At 46.1% G+C, this 21,977-nt stretch overlaps 1 protein-coding gene across 2 annotated transcripts in view; it reads right to left on the bottom strand.

Annotated features, from left to right (window-relative positions):
• Positions 1–11,703: 11,703 nt before the first annotated feature.
• The window catches only part of LOC144139467 (uncharacterized), a 30,377-nt gene continuing 20,103 nt past the window's right edge, over positions 11,704–21,977 (bottom strand). For both annotated transcript variants that reach the window (XM_077671803.1, XM_077671802.1), the window contains exons 5-6: positions 14,637–14,863; positions 11,704–14,483 (exon numbers count right to left, since the gene is read on the bottom strand). In XM_077671803.1, coding sequence (XP_077527929.1) covers positions 14,316–14,483; positions 14,637–14,863 — 395 coding nt within the window. In that variant the 3' untranslated portion in view covers positions 11,704–14,315. The remainder of the gene's footprint in view (positions 14,484–14,636; positions 14,864–21,977) is intronic.

Below are 21,977 nucleotides of genomic sequence, written 5' to 3'. Positions count from 1 at the left end.
GTTAGGGGTCACTATTTTTTTTCTCCAGAGTAACTGTAGCTGTCAAGGGGCTGTAAAAAACCAGAATCACGCCCTTGAACACTTTGCCGACATGGTCAAGGATGTCTTTGCGCTGAGACGGTATCACTAGATAAGGTTTCTTTTTGATTGTTGTTGCCCAGCCGTTATTTATTATGTCGTCTGCCCGGTTGTTTTGTATCAACGGTGCGGTGATGGTGTCGGAATAGTTGAAGACAGTTGCGCATCAACAAAGACTGTTTATCAGAGTCCGGCGTTTGTCAGAGAGGTTAGGATTCTCACCATTTTTCGTTATGAGTGTACATAAACTCAGCTCTAGAATTTGATGCAGGAAGGTTCGATCATACGTATCAGCTTTTACATATCATCCTTTTGACGTTGCTTTCAGCGAATACAACTATTAGGCGCTGTTTCAGAGGTCAGTACACCCTCAGGTAGACGTAAAGGTATGCCAAAGGTTATCCTGTGCTCGACCCGGGTCAGCCGTGTATATGTTCGCACAGTATTTTCTTAGTCGCCGTTGAAAGTGTTTCCTAGTCTAGTTTTCTGCGGATCTCCTGAGAAGCAGTGGCGTGTGTACGGCTAGTTGGCGTTCTTTAATTATAGATTTTGCTTTTAATCTGTCGTCATAGCCGGAAGGAACTAGACAAGCAAACGCTTGGAAGGGCACAAAGACAGGGCCATACGAGGATAACAGGGATGGCGCCGGTCGCACGTAGGCATGCCTTTGGGAAATTTTTATTATCTACCTGAGACTCGGCTAGTCTTGCAAGTGGCGATTGTTGATAACTAATCTAATTGAAATTTATGCCCTAGTTAGGAGACGTGCAAGAGAGAGAGAGAGAGAATAAAGTCCATTCAGTTTCCCAACTGTGATGTCAACGACTGTTTGCCCTCGGACTCTGGCCGCTTGAAGTTTAAATCCTGTTGATCTTCAAAATAGCTACCTTTAATTAACTAATAATGAGGTACAAGTATGTTTTAATGGCTTCCGACATCAGCGGTGTCCGCATGCTAATTGCACACACACCGGGACGTAGCCATGGCAGGCCTCGTGCCTCAAAGAAATGTTTTGTTTATGGACGTAAAAAGACATATAATCGTAGTACAACGCCCCCCCCCCCTCTTTAATGGGCGTGGAACATATTTCGATCTAATAATAAACCCTCGTCATAGAAAATTCGCTTAATAAATAACTGTTTTCTAGGCACAAGTGCCGTTCCTTTTTTTCAGGGCCAAGAATAAAAGTACTATGAACTCCCCAAAATAAAATAAGAATAACGACAAGTAGAATGTCGGTTATCCTTCAATGTAATCGTCCTGCACTACCTTTGAATGAAATCAGATGGTAAATGCATCTTTTCTATTTTAGTCAAACGCCAATAATTTTTTTACTTCATTTTTTTGCCGCGCGGCATATGAGACGAGGATTAAAGAATGTAACAGATAAGAAAGTAGGAAGGCAAGAGAAATAGAAGAAAGTAGGGAGGGAGGGTCTGCCAAAAGCACAGATGGTCACGAAACCGATATGTTTTCCAGTCTACAGACATGCATGCAGGCCAGTGGCGTGCACAAAGTCCATCAGCGACCTGCAGTATTTATCTTCCGGCACCCAGAGGTTGTAGTCATCCGGTTTATCCCAATTCCGCTGCAGTTTTGAGTACTGCATGCCGCATTGAGAAAAGACGGCTAAACAAATTTAGGCTGTGCAAGCCGCTAGATGGTAAAACACGTGAACGCACAAGGAGCAGAACAATGTCCAAATTACTGAGATAGAACTACACGCAGAGAGCAAAACAGAAATTGATACAGAATGCAAGTAGACAAAAAGGAAGATGGAACAACAGCATAAATAACAACAAAAAAGCGGAAATAAAGCGAGCGTTCGATGCTGCCTGTTGCACTGGTAACAAGGTACTGGCATTGAGGGCAGCGTGGGGCAGTACCCCGTTCATTTATGCGCCAAATGCACAGCTTCTCCATTCCCTAAAGTTTTTTCTGGACTGCCTTCGCTCGCTGAGGGTAAAGAAATACATTTCCACTGGGAAAATATTGAAGCAGATGCCTTACAAGTCGGCGCAGTTTAAGTTCAGGAAAATAATTCCTTTGAGAGGCTTGGCAGCTATTGGCCGTATAGGTTCATGGCCAGTAAATGCCAAAACGCTATAAAAATGTTTCGTACTTCTGCAGAAATTTCCGTCACTTTTCGTTTTGATGGTGACAGCTTTCACAGAGTTCTTCAGTTAACTTCTACCTTCCTTAACTGCCAACCTTTTGGATGAAATTGGTGGGGATGTGGTATGCAAGAACGCATTCCTGTTCATTCGTTAAATTCAAGGTGGCGGAAAAAACGCTGCTGGCCTAAAATAGTTTTCTGCAGGTAACTTCAGCAATACCGTCTGCATTGTTCAGATAGTGCGATCAGCACGAACATCCTCTTACACGCTAGAGGACTGCTACACCGCTCAACAATGAGCAACTACCGCAATGCCGCTTGCCGTCTGTGCAATAAGACCCCCTCCCACCACTTCTGACGCACTTCCGAGCAGGAGCCACTGCACGTGTCTGCATCGTGTACACGGGATCAAGTTTGCCACAGGCGTTGTGCCAGGTTTCTAGCAACCGGTCGTCTGTGGTCTGCGGTGTACACCTTTGTGTACTGGGAAGCAGGGCGTGGGATCCATCAACAAGCATTTTGCAATATGCTTCAGCTACCTCTACTTCGCTTTTTTCTGTGCTTAGAGCCAAAGCACGAAAAGGGTTCTCGATGCAAGAGCTGGATGCCGCTCTTTCGGCCTCCTGCCGTTCATCTGCTCCAGGACCTGATGGTGTACGGTACTGCGTACTGCGAAACCTTGGCAGCGAAGGTCGGAAAGCTCTCTTATCATGGTTCAATGCAACGTGGATCTCCAGCTCTGTCCCCAATCACTGGAAATGCAGTTGTGTGGTTGCTCTACTGAAGCCAGGAAAATCCCCCTTGGAGCTGTCCTCATACAGACCCATCGCATTGGCAAGCTGCATCGGAAAGGTTAGGGAGAGAATGGTGCTGGCCCGACTCGAATGGTTTCTTGAGAAAAACAACATTTACCCGGATGTCATGACAGGATTCCGAAGAGGACGATCCTCTATAGACAGTGTCATCGATCTGGTGTCTTCAGTGGAGCGAGAAAGAAACCGTCGGCGAATCGCGGGCGCATTGTTTTTCGACATCAAAGGCGCCTATGACAACGTGCTCCACAGTGCGATTACGGATGCTCTAGAGATTGTGGGTGTAGGCGGCCGACTCTATGAGTGGATTTCCAGTTACCTTACTGGTCGGACAATCTTCATGTCCACGTCTGCCGGTGACACAGGACTCCACCAGGTTAATCGTGGTGTTCCACAAGGAGGAGTACTGAGCCCCACCCTCTTTAATATTGCCCTAATCGGTCTCGTGGACGAAATGCCTGAAGTCGTCAGAGTCACTATGTACGCTGACGATATCTGCATCTGGACTTCTGGTGTAACTCGACCGCAGCTGCGAGCCCGTTTACAGCGAGCCGCAACAACGACGTCTCGGTACTGGTGCCGTCAAGGCCTAAGTTTAGCGCCAGAAAAATGCGCCGTTCTTGCATTCACCAGAAAGTCGATGCTCCGGTATCCTATCATTATTGAGGGGGCACTAATACCTTACGTCACGCACCACAGATTTTTGGGAGTGACTGTAGACCGCGGTCTGTCGCGGACGAAACACATCGCCTCGTTGAAGACTAAACTTGCAAGCCTTTTACATGTTCTTCGCTTCGTGGTGGGGATGAGATGGGGTCCACCTGAGAGCGCTCTTCTCCAGTTGTACCGGAGCCTGTTTTTGGGGCATCTTCGTTACAGCCTGCCAGCCATTTCAAACCTGCGAACTTCTTCCCGGCGCACATTGGTGGGTTTGCAAGCACAAGCCCTCAGAATATGCTTGGGACTACCATGATGTACCTCTACTGTGGGCACAATTGCCGAGGCACGTGTTTTTCCAATGGATGCGCTTCTTTTGGGCAAACCCCTTCGAGTCTACCTTAGATGATTCACAAGGCATGAACACCATCCATTATCGGCTCTTCCTACTGCGTATTCGAGCATTAGTTTTGCGGCAGCCATTTTGCAACACCAACATAAGATCCCATCAGATTTCGCCCCAGTGGTGGTTTCCCAGAATCCTCTGTGGGTACTATCAAAACCATCAATTTACCTTTCCATCCCGGGAATTGGGAAGAAGTCTTCTTTGCCATCAATAGCCCTCAAACAGTTGACTCTAGCGTTCTTGACAGACAAGTACGCTGGAACTGTACATGTATATACTGATGGCTCTGTGACTGCATCCCGGTCCGCCACAGCTGTGGTAATTCCAAGCTTATGCGTTACCCGAGGATTCACACTAGACCACAAGACAACTTCTACTGCCACTGAGTTGTTTGCCATACGGGAGGCGATTCGTTTAGTCTCCCGTGAATCACCTCAAGCTTGGACCCTGTTTTGTGATTCCAAGCCAGCACTCCAGGTCCTCAACGGAGTTATGAGGCAAGGACCTTATTATGCCCTTGCTTCGAAGTACTCGAATTATGCTCATTGGCACTGCAACAAGGACATGTCCTCACCATTCAGTGGGTACCAGGCCATTGCGGGCTAGCTGGTAACGACTGGGCTGACCAGGAGGCAAAGAAGGTTTCTGCAAATGCAGATGTTGTACGTCTGCCCTTCGCAAGGACGGACACGACCGCCCTTCTGTTTACCATTCTCCGCCACGCCTCGGCGAGTCACTGGTCCCACCCTGACAATCGTCATAGAAGACTACACCGCCTGGACCCCGACTGCAAGTTTCGGTTACCTCCTGGTATTCAACGAAACTACGCCACGCTGTTTCACCGCCTACGGCTTGGCGTAGCCTTTACCCGTGCTACAAGCACCTCATTGGCTTTACGAGTGACCCCGACTGTGAGACATGCCATGTACCAGAGACTATTTCGCATGTTCTCTGCCACTGTCCACGCTATGCGCATCCTCGAGAACAATTAGTGAGAACATTGGCCCGTTTGGACTGTCGTGTGGTGTCGGAGGAAGTGCTGCTGGGACCTTGGCCAGACGCGAATCGTTCCCACAAGGTATTTAAATCTGTGCTGACGTTTCTGCGCAGCAGCGGCCTCTCAGAGATATTGTAGTTGAGGCCCGTCCGACTTAACTTTAAAACATACACCGTATCGGTATAGGTATCGTCTATACATAGCCCTTTATTTCTCCGCCATCTTCATCTCTCTCGTCTTCTATCCACACTCTTTCCTCCACTTTCCCTTCCCACACACAGAATAGCTGGCCCGATATACTACCGTCAGGCCGACCTTTCTGTGTTTTTTCATTTCAATAAAATTCCTCTTTCTCTCTCTAGCAACCGGCCGCGGTTCCCAAAAAAACGACACTGAGTGCCCAGAACAGCACCCATTTATTGGTAGTTCCGTTATGAAGGTTCGATTCTCGCAGTGCCCGCTCCGCACTCCCTAAATCCCATCCTGTCTACCATGCTCTAATCGCAGCTCCCGCCAACTTCCGCACCTTCGTCACCCCGCACACGTTCTTGTGGGTGGCCACCACGTGGGATTGACCAAGGCCTCGGTTGTCCGGTCAACACAAGAGTACGCACAAGCTGCCCAAACAAACGCATTTCACGCCACTTTTAAACTTTAATGTCATCAATTGAACCCACGTAAGCCTATCCACCGGCGAAATTTTTAAACAAAGAATAGGTACCGTACGAGCGGCGAGATTATTTTCATGGCATAGTGAGCGCGACACCCCGACCTGCCATACCAATGCAGCTCGAAAAGCTTTTAAAAAGGGGGACATCGTGCACTACGGTTGCCATGGAAAATCAAGCTCGTTTATTTGGTGCTGAAGGCATGCCCCACTGCCAAAATTGGATGAACTTATTCCCATAACTTTTTCAAATTAACCTCGACATTTTCCCAACAAAACATTTACGCTCAGGTTTATACCGAGAACAAAAAATCTCCGAAGTCATCTAAGTGCACCTTATAAGTGAAATAATGGTTTTGAGAGCATCGACGCCTCAAACAAACAAGGTTAGAGGACAGGTGTGGGTGTGGCGCAGAAAATTCAGGGTCCATGCCATGTCGCTGGATTCTCCATATGCTGTTCACAACCGCACAGTGGTACAGCGGTCCACCGTTAAGCAGTTGCTTTGGGAATTACCAAAAAATATCTGTCATGATTTTGGATATAAATAATAAACTACGCTCTGGATGCGGTTGGTAATGTAATTCTCTGGGTCACACTATTGCTAATGTTTTCTCAGAACTAGAAATGTCCGCTCCTGCGCCCGAAATGTAGAGATGCACGGCGTACACGCATCAAAATATCTTAAACAGAAACAGCCTTATTTGAGGTTACAACGAATACAAAATCTGTGTCAGTGGGTAACCTCTCCTGCAATTGCACCCAACCTTTCTTAATTTCCTAATTCCTGCATACTGGGTACTAGAAAGTGATAAAAAACTACCCGCTCAAATATGCAGCAATCCAGCGTAATTGTAACAAGAAGAAACTGGCTTTTGCAAAAAACAGCTGTCACCATGCTTAGCAAGGTTTGTAAACAACGAAAGTGCGCAACACTTCTCGATAGGAGCCATGGGAGAATAAAAACAGGTCGACTGCAATGCCGCCATTCAATCTAGCTTTCCTGTGCGTTTTATTTTTGTTTTACTACGTTAGTTTTGTGCTTTTGATCTCTTGGTGGTCAAATGTTCATAAACAAATGCGCTCTCAGTGGACTAATCGGCTCATATTTTGCCACCGTTTCGGTATGCACTCAATGTTGTTTCCGCTTCACGAGAACCTCAAAAAAGTATTTCTCACCTATTCAGCAGCTAGATATTTGTTAAGGTTGGCCCGATACAGCAGGAGAGTGCATAAGTGCGCGTTCCAGGCATGGTGAAGTGGGTTCTAGAAGAATGGCTCCAGCTTAATTTTGGTGAAAAAATTTTGTGTCTTTGAGATATCGGGTCTCAACCCGAGCAAGAAATGCAAAAACGGCGATTAGCCCGAAGATCAAGGGCCTCAAAATTTGCCAATTGAATATTATTAAGAAAGCGTATGCTACATCTGAACACATAATCGTTTAGAATATTTATAATATTAAAATTTTCATATGTCGAGTTAACATTTCTTTTCTTTAACCAGCTCTCCGGATGTTTCAAAATAGCGATGGCGTCACATTTGTTGCATCATAATATATTGAAAGTCTTAAAGTGATTCCGTCGTCTACATTTGTTAGGCTCACTGAGCACACGTTTAAGACACCCCCGTAAGTGATTTCCAACTGATATTTCTGCTCTTTGGGTCGGAAAGCAAAAAAAAATGATGACGATAAGTATATTACAATAGAATAGAATAGAATGGAATAGAATAGAATAGAATAGAACTTTATTTCACATCATTTGCATGAAGCAGGAGAGCTGCGGAAAAAGCTGAAAGAAGTCAGCTGGACAAGGCCGCAGGCCCCCTTCGTTGGTATGACACATAAAATTCGCGATGACATGATATATAAAATTGGTTTACATGGGCATGGTACATAAAAATGGCATGATACACACATAGGGCAGTAAAACAGCCTTTTTTTCCAAATGAAAGAAAAAACACGAAAAATCGCTATACACATAGTGCTAGGCACGCTGCCTAACACTAAATGATGACTACGACATTTATTTTATTACATATCTGCGCCTGATAGCGTGAGAACACAAAATTAGCATATTGCCGCATATAAAGCAAATTATTTAACACAATGCACAGATTAACACCACTATAGCCAAAGGTGACGAATTAGCCAATAACAAATTGAAAGACAGGCAAGAAGAGGCATGTACTACATTTTGAACTGGTCTCCCAATGCCATAAAAGTGACGTTATGAAGCTTGACGTTTCTAGCATCCAAACTGTTTAATAGCCGAGGTAGTCTGTTTTTTAACATTTGTAGACCGCATGTAGTTCTACAAGTCGTAATTTCCCATGGCTCAAAATGACGTGTCCTATATGTTTCTACATTTGTTTCCAGTTTAGCTACTTTCTGAATGAAACCACCACCGCGTGTACTTTTTTAGTAAGTAGGATAAGTAGGTACATGGCAGGAACATGTTCATACTACGATAAGTAGGAACATGGCAAACCACGACTGAAGTATACAATTTCAATTATTTTCCTGCAAACGCCCTCGTAAATTCGTTTACACTTAGCGGTCTAAGCTGAGTGTTCTTGCGTTTATTCTCTTCTTTTCCAGTCTCAGAGTTTCGAGAGTTTCGGTGTTTTCCTCCTATCAACAAGCTTAAATATAAAGTTGGAAAGCTCTTAGCCTAAATTCCTGAAGTTTGCTTTGACTGATTGTAACGTCATTTAAATCGTACTTTTTTGTTCACGTTTCTGACGTCATAGTCTTGTGCTATTGCGGCATTTCTGCCAAAACACGTACAGAATTCTTATTGTGGGCCTATATTAGGGCTCGGTGAGGAACTGACATAATACGCTGCACGTCTTGCGTATGGCGAGTCGCGCGAGCTTACTGGCTATTCTGCTGCCGAATTTAAGGACGCGGGTTGAGTCCTTAAATTTAGACCACTTAGGACAGACTTGTATTAGGTCCTGGAAATGTGGTGTCCTCATTCGGGGATGACATAGGTCCTCGCCAAAACTACAAAACAGGACTAACAAAAAGAAAACAAGAAATTTAGGCAAATTAAAAACTGATGTTATTTCAGGTAACAAAGCCTTCCGCATTTCCTTGCGATTGTAATGAATATTTTCCTCACTAAAATTGAAAAATGGCGTTCCTTTGTGTAGACAACATGCATAGAAGCCTATGTGTTTGATGCATAGCTTTATCTTATCGAAAATCATTATGCCTGAATTGTTGTAACTTGTTGATAGGCAGGGTCATTTCTCTCTTTCGTCGTACCCCTCCGATTTAAAATTCAGGAATTCGAAGGAGGAGGAAGTTTAATGACATGCACCGACCCCCCCCCCCCTCTTCCTTTTGCGTGAGCTACTGGCTTTCCATACATCATATGAGTGTGCACGAAGTGAAGAGAAAGGGCGATGGAAATAAATCAGGCGGAAACAAGGCCCCATTTTAAGGGCGAAGCTCCTCTTGCTCGGGCCCTTTCCCGTCCCTCGTTGGCGCTGTATGCAGTACATTATTGATGATTGTGGCAGGATCCCCCTAGGGATTGGCCAACCAAAGATTGACCGAAGAGGTCAAAACGTTCAACGCGTTCGTTGCTACCCAACAAGGAGGAGAGGAAGAAGAAGAGGTTGCCGTTCGTCGCCTGCGAGCTCAAGACACTTACCGGGGGTACGCGACACAAGACGGTCTGCAGAAGGCGACGGCCAAGGTGGCTAAAATGTCACACACCGAATTCGCCAACGTACCCATGGAGATTCTCGTCGTCCCAAACAAGCCGTACATAATCACCGCAAATATGGACGTCGTCGACGGGCTTGTCAAGGGAGCGGTGGTAAGCTTGACGTGTCGAGTCTTTATATGATGGGCGGGCGAATGTTTCAGGGTTTTACCGATAAGCAATTTAGCTTCGCCCCTCTCATCATCATTCACTTCGTGGAGATGGCGGGATTTTTTCAGTCCGTTATTGTCCGAGGGAAACAGTGGATTCCTAGTATGCAAGCGTGGTAGGGGGCGGCACAAAGGGAGGTGGGCAGTGAGATCACGAAGTTTGGGGGGATAGGAACAGGATAATTAGAGATATATTGGAGAGGCCTTTGTCTTGTTGTGGACGTAAACAGACTGCTGATGATGATTGTCCGAAAACGTAAACCAAACTAACATTTCTATATGAAGCATCATGTTGTAACAGGCCCTAACGATTCCTTCCCACATATATTCATAGTTCAAGAATGAAAAATAGCGAACTATATGCCCACGTGGTTGCAGTATTTTGCTGAGGCGTGGAAGTTTGTAAAAAAACAGGCAAGTTTTTTTCCCGGCTCAAAATCGCGGTAGTTGTGCCTAAGTCAAGATAATATACCAAAATGTACCCCCACCCCCTTCTCGTGAAACTCACAAAAGTGCTTCGGGCGAAGAAACCGTCAAAAGAGACGCAGGTATGGTGCAGCAGCAAAGAATTGTATACTAATTAACACCACGTTTTCGCTTTCAACACACGTTAGAGTGCTTAGGTTCCCAAAAACGTTTTTATTTACTCTATCCAGCAGCGGCCTTTTTCTTGGCCCGACAGCAACAAGGACGACGTTTTTTCGCCGAATACGGCACTTAAGGCTTTCGCCCAAAAAGGCAGTACCAATCGGCACTGAACTGCTTTGAAGCAAGTCGGGAGAATCCAGCACGCCAAACGTACATCACGCCAGGCATCAGACATTTCCCGCGTTCTTAACCGGTAGCAATAGACCTCGTGCGATCAAGAAACGGTGCCAGTTTGCTAGTAATTACATTTTTTCGGATAGTTTGTATTAGATGTTTCGACATTGGTTGCCTTTTACAGATTTGGTTTCTAGAATTGTCCCGTTCTTTCGACGCTGAACTTTACTGCGAGCTGACCGAGCTTGCTTCAAGCACCGCACACTAACACTTTGTCTTCATACTCGAACGCCTCCAGGCACTGGTCAAAACAAGCCGAACTAGACGCAGATAATTTGGTGCGAGAATGTAATGGTGCTCATGTATATCCCCTGGCAGGTGTGGTCCAGAAGTATAGATAAAAACACTGCACATGAAGACGACTTTTAATAATTTCGCGGTTTGCTACCATTGCTGAACCACAAAACAAATATTGGCGGTGTGAACCTATGCGACATTGTGCGCTTGTTTCACTTAGATAAGTAGTGAGATGGGACGTGGTGGGAAGATTGAGAGTCTCGCACTGCTGATTGGCGGCATTGTGCGGAAGTGGATAAAGATTTCCGGAACGTTTCGTGGATACCTTTTTAGGTGTACGTTATTGAAGTGGTTGTGGCAGACCCTAAATTTTTGATATCTTATTTTCTTAGTTTTATATTAGTGCTAGCGACTTCAACACCTGGATTCCCAATGTGCTTTAAAAAGAAAAAATGGTTAGAAACGATGCAGGCATATGTGGTGTACCCTTGAACACATTCGCTAAGTTCACTAAACGGGGCAGAAACTCGTTGTAGAACAACAAATTTGTTACATTTGTGGAAGGGGTAAGAATTTGCTTTGACAAATACCTTAATATGCATCTCACCGCAATGGCGTAGCAGGAAATATTGTTTCGCGGGTGTTTTATTCCACCGGTAAAACATAGAAGAAAAAAGACTCCACCAGAAGACTAGCTTAGTCATTCTGGACTTCATCATTGTCCTCTTAATACTCATTTGTAGATTTCTTATGTCGATGTGTTTTTAAGCTGCACGAGCGAAAAAAAAGCTGAACGAGAGGACGTGCAGATGCTCCACTCTGATAATTTCGGGGGGGTGTTCTGCAACCGAAACACGCTCTCCAGGCTACGCCACTACACCACCGAGATGCGCCTTCTGCTCGTGGCAAGTTCTTCATTGCCCCAGTGGCATTCAACTGGCGCGGTGGGGCTGCTCTTGATTTTTCGCGGGGAAAAGCTCAAACGTTCACTCTGGGCCGGTTCAAGGAAAACTTGGGATTTACTTGTTTCTGTGGTTTACTTTTTTCTTCTTGATCCTACAGCTTGTAATCTACGCGTGTGTATTTGTTAAGATGGGTCATTATTTGTCTTTGCGTGCATATGTCCTTTTTTTCTTTCTCATTAGACAAGCCAGCTGATTCACACGTTTTTTGTACGCACAATATGTAAGCCCTCCTGCTATGCTCTCGCATGAGCGTGGCAAATTGTAAATAAATCAAAAATAGAACTTAGGTGGAGTGTCTCAAAGCTTATGCCAAAATAAACATAATTTAAGAAAGGCAGAGGAATAAACAATATTAACATGCGAATTGCAGCTGACATTATTAATTTATGCCCAAATAATAATATTTCTGTACTTGGTTTCAGGGATTTCCTGCGAAAGAGTACGAAAATTGGTGAGAATTCTGATTTTTGGTGATGCGAAGGGAGACAGTTTTTTCGGGGTTTAATACCATGTCCCGTTCAAGGTTCAAGGATAGGAGGGGCGAGGAAGTTAGTTCGTTCCACGGACGTCTGGTATGCAGGAAAAAAGAATATTTGAAGCAGTCGTTTCGCGAGCGAAAAGGGGTTATTATCAGTTGAGTCTGGCTGGTTACCTATCCAAATGAAAATGAAATAAATGCCCTTCAAGTACTTGGTAAGAAAATTGTAGTCGAATTAAGCGATTTCTTTTTGGAAGGGACGGTTCATCTGCACGTTCTAAGAGTTCAGTTACATATTTCTTGGCGAAATTAGGGGAGGCTGTGGTAAATTCACATACGGCTTGACAGAGGCCTCAGTGAGCCGATTCACAGTGTCAGAAGCAAGAGTCACGCCCACAACCATAAACAAATTCAACCATAACAGCGCAGTCATACCAGCACAGTAGCGCAGAAGTACAGTCAAGAATACATTTCCTATGTTTTATACAAAGCATAGGTGTGCAAATCCACAGAAGGATCAAAGTATACACGCAAACATAGCAATTCGCCTCATTAAGTTGCAACAATTATTAAACTACATCACAAATACGTAATAATGTTTTTTAGTTTATAAATGTTCTGAACTTCTTCCTTCAGGGGAACATATTCACATATACTTGTTCACATATACATTACACATACAACTTTAATGCTACGGCGTCCCTTGTACAGAAAACATTGAATAAATGAGTGGAAGACGAGAAAGTTAGAACTTTTTAATTGGTCACACCAGGTCAGCCCTGCAAAATGACGGCATTTCTGGTTCATAGATGAGCCTGAGAAAGAATAGTCAGAACTCTTCTAACGGAACCTAATCTTAAATATTTCCCAAAATAACGAACAAATTCGGATTTCGGCCCGCAGGTGCTCATGCGGCTAATTGCTTCAATGGATTATAACTAACGAAATAGATGCAGTGCCATTCCCGATTTAACGAAGTATTACGAGTTTCGGAATCCCTCGACACGACCAAGCAAAATAAATTCCGCCCAGTCACTCGGAACAGCTCAGTCGATTTAACGAGGTAGCAGCAGATCTGAGCTTCTGCGACTATCTGAGTGCCACCGCTCCCTTAGACGCCGACACGACAGGGGTTTTGAACGATGAAAAAACTGTACACTTAGTTTCCGGCGAGCAAGAGGTATCAGAAGAGTGTGACGACTTAGAGATTGCTGAAGCTCCTGTGCCCGCTCCAAGTCAGATATTGCACGCTATTGACTTGCTCAGTCGCTTTGCTGGGGCTCACTATAGAACTACGCGTGTGTTGTACGCGCTTGCGTGCTACGAAATATCTGGATTCTGAATGAAAACAAAGCACACGCAGGCGAAAATCACAAGCTTTTTTGCCAGGAATTGAATTCGTTCCCACTAGGACTCCTGGCGTTCTGTCGTAACAATTTTCACCGCGGACTATAAGCGCATTCCTATACTATCGGCAGGCGAGCGCCGGGGCCGCCGTAATTGTGATGTCATGGCAGCTGTTAGGATGCACCTTCCTTCAGAGATCGCATTACGGAATGAACTTCTTGTGAAATGGCAGTCGCGATTTTACGAAGTTCTCCATTTAACGAAGTAATCCCTGGTTCCCGGTGATTTGTATAGATCGGGTTTCAACTGTATACTACCGTTTCAGTTAGTAGAAAGGAAGGGGATTCAGAGAAAAAATTAGGCCGCCTAAATATTAAAAACTTTGTTTAGTGAATGTATACCCCCTCGATTTATTAATCGCTCATGGCGGCTGTTCAGTGCTCTTTTCAGGGACCTCGAAGCCGTATGCTCTAAACAGGCATAATTTTTATATAGGAAAAAATCTACGATGTTTTTGCTGACTGAAGTTGCAGTGATGCAAATTAATACGCGATATACTACCGTCATTCGGCGTTTGAGGCAAAACGACGCCAGCGAAATGTGTCACGCCCACCGATTCCACGCTTCTCCAAAATGTTCCTGTGCAAATGTTTTCTCGAAGTACTTGCCGGTGTCGGCTAACCGTGCACTCCGCGTCTGCTGCTGTCTCAGCACCACCAGTTTTGACGGTGTTCTCCGCATTTTTGAACCGGGATGCTCTCGAGGTCGCAACGGTTCTTCGAATCCGTCGTCTCATGCTTAGCAGTACGTTCCTTGAGTGTAATTCATGCCTGGTGTAGAATGTACACTAGGTATCACCAGGATCGGGGGCGGTATGCATGTTGAGATGTTTCAGCATCTCCTTAAGCCACTTTTGGCAGTTATTCCAAAGATGATCGTAGGGGCCACTCTTCTCCATCCTTCTCACAGTCTCTTTCACGAGCTCTATTGATAAGTTCCGCTGAACAATGCGTCTCTGTAACAAAGCCGACACAGATCGCTGATTGCAGGGAATAGCACTGTAGGAGTGATACGGCGTTGCAAAAAATAATTGCACAAAATAAGCAATGAAATTACAAAAAAGTTTGTTTTTCACACAATTTATAGAAACTAATCGGAGCTAACTTACCTTCTTTGGATATTTTTTGTGGAATTCCTTGATACCCATCGACCTGCATCTCCCAGTAAGCTGGCCAGCTTGGTTTACAGCATCGCATACGAGCACCTCCTCTTCATACTCAAACGCTATCATAGAGTGGTGGCAACAACCATAGATAGAGGCAGATGGTGTGCTCCACCTCTTCTTGCTGGATTTCGTCCAGAAGTACACATTACAGCGGTCTGTGTGAGGGGCATCTGCAATAAATTCGAAATTTGTGGCTGTTGCTTGAACACTGATCATAGTGTGGGCCTACTCGACAGTGCATATCTGGGCCGCGTACATGAGCGGTATGGTTATATGCGAGATCATGACTGAGACTTAGCATTGCCAATTTATAGAAGCGTGTGGACCCGTATGAAACTCTCCCTAAGCAATACAGCATGATCGATGTTAGTACACCGTAATATAATCTTATTGGGAAGCCCAATGCTTTCGATATATTCTTTCTTTATATTATTGTCAGTAATAGAAATTTGACCGACTGGCCCCCAAATATATTTTAAAAACAAAATACATTATAAAGGTTGAAGCGCATTCACCCTCTAATGATATATTTTCTACAGAAAGGGTTGATAAACGTGTACTAAAACAGTGCACCGAGAAAATTGTGGAAGACCTGAAATTTTAACCGCATAGCTGTTTCTGTGGAACTAAAAAACGTCGAATCCTCAAGAAAGAAATGTGGTTAGAGAGGTCCCGAAAATTGAACCCGGGACCTTCACGCATTCGACCCGGCAACCTAACCTTTGGAAACTCCCAAAGACCTCAGAGGTACGGGGTTAGCTGCGGCGGGAATAACATGTGCATCCAGAAAGAAAAACAAGAACACTTGCTGGGGTAGGAACCGAACCTGGGTCCCTCGCACGGCGTAAGAATATATTTAGGTGTCGACACTGTCCGGCTGCTGCGGCAGCAAACGCGACCAGATCATGTCCTCCTGCTCAGTCAAGATGTCCGGGTGCTGTTAACATATGCACTGCTACCGCACAAAAAATAAACCAGGTAGCGAACTTGATCTACATTGTGTGTTTGTACTTATGTAAATATGTACGAATGGTCGCTCGCCTGGACAAGCCCTATCAGTTGCTTATTATAAAGCAGAACTATCGTATACCAGGAACAAATGGAGCGAATTTTTAGCCTACGTGCAAAGCGAGACAGACGGATCGAGTTTTGACCATTTCGGGTACCTCGTAGACATTAGAACGCATAATGACAAAGCAAATTCATCAAGACGCCTAAGAACACGATAGACATGCCTAGCCAGCAGTACTGATCCCCCCCCGCCACAAGGACTCCCAGGTGCAGTTTCCTCTCTAGTATACTTACAAATAAATTCTAGGGCGTCTTCTTTCCCTCGGTTGTGTATAAGCACGTCTCCGCCGGAAAAAAATATCTCGCACCGTCTCGGCATACAGCCCTCCCCCCAATTTCGCCCTACTTTCTTCCCTTGCTTTACTGCTCGTCCTATTTCTTCTATCTTCAGTGTCCCCTTCGTTAGCTCGGTTAGAACGAGGGGCGACGGTACCGCAAAACCGCGGGAGCGGGCAGGGCAATAAAACTAACTGCTGGGGCATTGTCTCGAGCAGCCCCCTCTCTTCCCTTCCCTTTCCGGAGGTGCGTGTTTCAAGAAAAAAGGCAACCAAGGATGGACATGGTAAGAATAGGATGAACAGGTATCCGAGAGGAAGCAGGAGAGGAGGAATGCACGCGCTTGGAACTGGAGCGATAGTCATGGCTTCGCCTCATATAAGCTACACCAGCTCTGGACCGCGCTCCTAGATAGGTACTCGGCGGCCCGCACCAGTAACAATTCCGTACAGAACTGTGCCTCAAAGAACCAGCACACAACAACAACCACCTGGGCTCCGCATCCGCGGCTTTTCCAAAATTGTCCCGTCTATTTACCAAACGAATAGGCCACGAATAAATGGATTGCAGTCATCGCTTCGGTCAATATAGCGTACGGTATCCCGTATCGATGGCCTCGTGATTGATTAGCAGGTAAGAGATATGCCCCAACGGCGTATCATTCGGCTGTGCAATAGCCAATCGACCAGCCGTGTGTACTAATGATCATCTCAGCCGTGTAGAGTTTTGTGTCGACTATGGGATACCAAAAATCATCACGTGCCAAGATGTGTATTTTCTACGGCGCATTCATGCTGCTTCTGACTCTTACGCGGCGCTAAATTCTCGTCGTCTGTCGATTTGGGTTCTGGATATTTGCATGTACGCTTGGCGGACGCCGACCCCAGAACGCCATCTTTCTACCCAACGTGTTCGCCTCTTTGGTGTGAACCTAATTCCGTTCTGGCGCTGCATGTACGCTGCCCCTTTTTTGCAAGTTCTGGCCGGTATCTTACAAGGCTTCAAGTCAAAAACGTGTCCTTGCTACCTTGATCCTATCCCCGTTTTTTTTTCTTCTGACTTCTGCATGCGCGTTGCACATCTTAACCGAGTATTTACATGCATTGCGCGGTGCAGGGCTGTGGCTGAGTGTCAAAAAGGGGATTTCGTGGCTCTTCAGAAGCCCCATTTGAATTTATCGTGACAAAAATATGGCTGCGGCTCATAGGACTGGTAATGCAAGCTAAAGAAGCCGAAGCACAGTTTGCCAACCGAACGAATTAACCGGTCACGTTCCGTACTGCAAACACTCACTACCGTCATTTCGTCAGTTAGCGAAATCGTCTTCCAAGTCAAAGTCCATTGGAACCTCTAAAGCTCGCCGCTATCGTGTTTATGCATCCTCTTCCCGACGCTTAGCTCACCGAGGTTGCCGTTTTTGGTCGTCCGCATTGCGCAGTCGTAGTATCGTTTTCTGTTCAAAGGGACACTGAAGTGAATTTGTCAAGCTCCCGGTTTTACTTGCACTGCGTAGACTGGCTCAGATTAACACACTTTTCATCGTTGATCCTATTGATAAGTCGGTAATTATTTTATAAAGCGCGAAAGAAGAAAAAAAAATTCCCCCGCATTTCCCCGAGGGGGAGAATGTGAAAGTGCGAATGCACGGTTGTCGGCCCGCTTGCGGCGCTTGCGCTCGGCCCCCGCAGCCCACCGCCTCGCCGCCTTCTCTTCCATCTCTTCCATCGGGTTTGTAGTATCACGTGTACACCACGCAGTTATCAAGCCGCTATAGCGCCGCTGAGTCGCCAACGCACGCCGCTGACGACGTAGTTTGAATGCGTTAAAGATATAAAGCGCGTTACTAACACTGAATCAGCGTCGCGTCCGTGGCTTAGTCGGTAAAGCGTCGCGCTGCGGCCGCAAAGTCCTCGGATCGAAAACTGGCGCCGGATGCTGTTTTTTTTTATATATAGAGAGGAGGACTGCGGACGCCGCCTCCGCCGCCGCCGCCGCCGGCGGTGGATGGTTTGGGGTCGCTTATAAAGTGCATTCGCACTTAAAACTACCATGCGCGGTCTGCGGCGGCCGCACCAACTAAAGGCTGTGCCGACGGGAGGAGATGCACCTTGATTGGACGATGTCCAAGGTGAGCATTCAAACAAGTTTCGTTTTTTTTTCCGTTCGGTAAAAGAACATGCTTGACATCCGACGGCATCGTTGGATGGGCATTCTCGATATCTCAGTAAGCGTCATACCGCGCTTCGGCCATGTTGTCGGCTGTAAAATGCCTAAGATAAGCCTCCCAGGATGGCTTGGAATGATAGCAATCACTAGCCGAGGCCTACGCAGTGGATGAACGCCCTCCGCGTCACCGCAGACGCTCAAATTCTACGCGCTTTCCCCCCATATGTGGAGCTTGCCTCACTCATGCCTGTATCGTAAAAAGCGTGTTCGCACCAGGCCAAGGGTCAGTTGATTCTGGCCCGTGCCTACTGCCCGCAAACAGTCGGTGCTTATGGCAACAGCACGCCAACGAGAACTCGCTAGCACGTCAGTGTCAGCCTGCGCGCGTTCTGTGAACTAGTTCGTGGAGCAGTGAACATTACGGCCCAAACACGGTGAACTCAGTATAGAAAACATCGGCCGAAAACGAAAAAGTCAATTTACAAAAAAAAACAAAAATCTACCATCGGGGATTCGAACTTATGACTCAAAATAACATACCTAGCACCACAGAGGCCACGGTCCTTTTTTTTATGCATGGAATGTTTTGAAAAAAGAACTCGGACAAGGCAATTAACACACAGAATAAACACTAACAGACAGCAAAGGGTAAGCACGTCAGTCTAACAAAGGTCTGCACCATTTACAACCCAGGCAAGCAAACGCACGCGACCAGCGTTGCCAGTATTGGAAATATAAGGTATATAATATATAATCAGTTTACAAGTTTATTTAGTTTTAGCGTTTTAAGCAGCTTAGGTGACGATTTGTTGTTTTGCGCTTGTGCGGTAAGCGTCCCCCAAAGTTACGCAATGTCTCACGTATAACAATTGCATTTCTTAGGGGAAAAGTGTTTGCAGATGTGTTGTCGTGCTGCTGACCGCTGTGCTTGTTCTCCCAGAGCAAAGAAGTGCTTCGTGCTCCCTAGTGTTACGCTGTACGGTAAAAGTAATAATTGATTTTATTTCCTTAGTACCAATATTGACTTCGCTGGCACATCTCTTGACTTCAAGTGGCCTTAGATTTTCCTACTAGCGTACCAGTCAGCGACGCTTCGCATGTGCGCTTGTGCAGCGCTTGTGTGGAGCGACCTTGAGTTGGAGCGAGATATAGTGTACAAACTAAAAAAGTAAAGAAAGGCACATTCTTTCATTAAAAGCGTGTGTTGGCTTCTTTTCAACTGAGCGAACGAATTGCGACGACTCGTGGGCGGCCGGCGGAATAAACGCTGGGCCGACTGACTCTGCCGGAAGGTCGGCGAGTCGTGCAGTAGCTCAGTGGCTCATTCATGTCCTCCTGATGTCACATAAAAACGCCACAAAAAGTGGGCGAGAATGCAGAGAGGTGGACAGCATTTCCGACTTGATTATTCTGGTGAATAAATTCGCGTAAACCCGCTCAGAGTTGCCGAAACATGGTCTATGGACACGTGACTACAATTTGCGCTACTAATCTCGCAATGTTTACAAATCACTTCAGTGTATCTTTAAGTCATTAGCAAACCGAGCGACATCTGCAGGATGGTTCGACGCAGCTTGGTGCTTTCGCAAATGACACCGCACACACAACTTCGACACTGATGTACCAATGTCCTCTCTCTATTCTTCACGCCGCGGCTGCACTAGCCCTCATTCTTCCCACGCGACCTCCTCCCTCACTCAAAATCCCTCTTTCACGCCGCGGCAGCGTGAAGGGCGGACAGGCGGCACTCGCCGCGGCGGTGAATTACATGGTATCCCTTGAAGGTGAAACTTGCACCCACAGCGAAAATCGATGAAGTAGGCCAATATGGTTTTCGCAATTAAAGGCCAATTACCATCTGTGGTGAGGCCCCGAACCCGACTACTAGGAAGGCTTCACAGAACTTCATCGCTCTCAGGTCTTCCACCGCTTTGTGCGACACTTCAGGCCCGACGTACGAGCGCTAGCTTCGTTGTATCGCAAGCGCAAATATGCTCTCTTGGCCTGGTCTATGGCTTCTGATTGTGAATTGGCGACAGTGCTTCGCTTCTTCCGTCATGGCTTATTCTTCATTCTTAAAATGCACGTGCGCATACAGAGACCGAAATTGGTGCCACTGGAGCTTGCATCGATGCTCGGCTTGCTCACTGGAAAGCTGCCTTAAGCGAGTTCGTTACTGGCTTAGGAAGACGAACTTTAAGGAAGAATAAACCCATTCTGTAACAAAAAATAGTGCCTTGCTGTTGCATGTCTGCGTGGCAAGTTTGGACTGTATGTATACATTTTACACTATGCTGGTGTGTCCTTAGAGAGTTTGTTGTCGCGCCTTGATTTATGGGCTCTACAGTTTTACAAGGGCTGTCAACAGCAGGGCTTCGACGCTCTGTCTTTTTTGCCGCTACAGGGTGAGCCCTCGTGCATTCTGGATATTGACTAGCTTCTGCAACGAACCCCCGCTAGGAGCGAGGGTCCGTGAACCTGGTGCACTATTTCCTTTTTTCTTAGAAATGATCTAATCATATACATTTCGAACTCTTCGCAAGATAAGCAAGCTTCTAACTTCACACTGTTTAATGGATTCTTTACCCGCGCTGTGCTCTCACCACTGGGGCAAATAATTGGCTGTTTGTCATCACTCGTCCACGGCTAATCAAAAATATGCGCGTATGTTTACGCCGAAGAAGCTTGCACTAAACCTCGAGCTTTCGAATAATAGCAACAGTCCCGTTTGCTCAGCAACTGACGCGGCATGTTTAACTCCCCCCGCAGCACGTCCTGCCATATGTCGAGCAGCAGCACCATAATTCCCACAGGCCAGTTTCGGTGGACCGTTCCATCCACCAACCAACCAGAAGACGAAGATCACATCGTTGGCTCGTCTTACATATTCACAACTGCTCTTTTAAACCTCCTAAGAGTCCGTATCGACTAAATCCTGGTCATACTTCTGTATAGGCTTTAAATTACATTTCCCGGGGTGGCTCAGTGGCTAAGGCGTTGTGCTGCTGGGCAGGAGGACGCGGTTTCCATTTCCGGCCGCGACGGCCGGTTTCCTGATGGAAGCGAAAAGCAAAACCGCCGGTGTGTACGATGTTTTGGCGCACGTTAAAGATGCCCAGGTGGTCAAAACAATCCCGAGTCCTCCACTACGGCGCGCCTCATCGCCTGCGTTGCGTCGCGTGTTAAACCATACAATCAATCAATACATTAGATATTTTTCTACTACCTTAGTATTTAGGTGTTTGCTTCCGTCTGCGTTGGTTTCCGGTAAACCATCAGATGCTTATCAAGGCATCGTCCCAGAACCAGGAATCTTCGCATCCTGCTGCTCGAAGTTTTCATAAAACCGCTGTAATCTTCCAGTTCTTAGCTGCGGTATCACCCTTGGAACGATTGAGTCGTCCTGGACATATGAATCCCGCCGTGGAGCGTTCACTATTGCCTTAACCAGACGACATACACTGACAAAATCTAAGAAGCCTCAAACTCACTTCAGAAGACCATTGTACACGGCCCAGAAGTCACGGCCCCTTCCAAAAATGCCGACAGTTCCAACATGTACCAGCTACGAGGCGCAGTGGCTACTCAAAGGACGTTTGCGGCCACTAAACACCAGCACTTTAGCTTCTGATATATAGTTTCGCTGGTGTTTATAGGCAGTTCACACCTGAAAACCTGCCATGCAATACAGCCGCATGCTGTCAAGAAGGGAGCAGAACCTCTAACGTCCGATGGCGTGTTGCCAGCTCAAAGGCGCTGAATCAGCTGGGT

This window comes from Haemaphysalis longicornis, unplaced genomic scaffold, assembly GCF_048455015.1.
Source record: "Haemaphysalis longicornis isolate Haplotype H1 unplaced genomic scaffold, Haemaphysalis longicornis Haplotype H1 scaffold_5, whole genome shotgun sequence".
NCBI lineage: Eukaryota > Metazoa > Arthropoda > Arachnida > Ixodida > Ixodidae > Haemaphysalis > Haemaphysalis longicornis.
The sequence above is the reverse complement of the archived record's forward strand: the minus strand, read 5'-3'. Positions and strand labels throughout refer to the sequence as shown.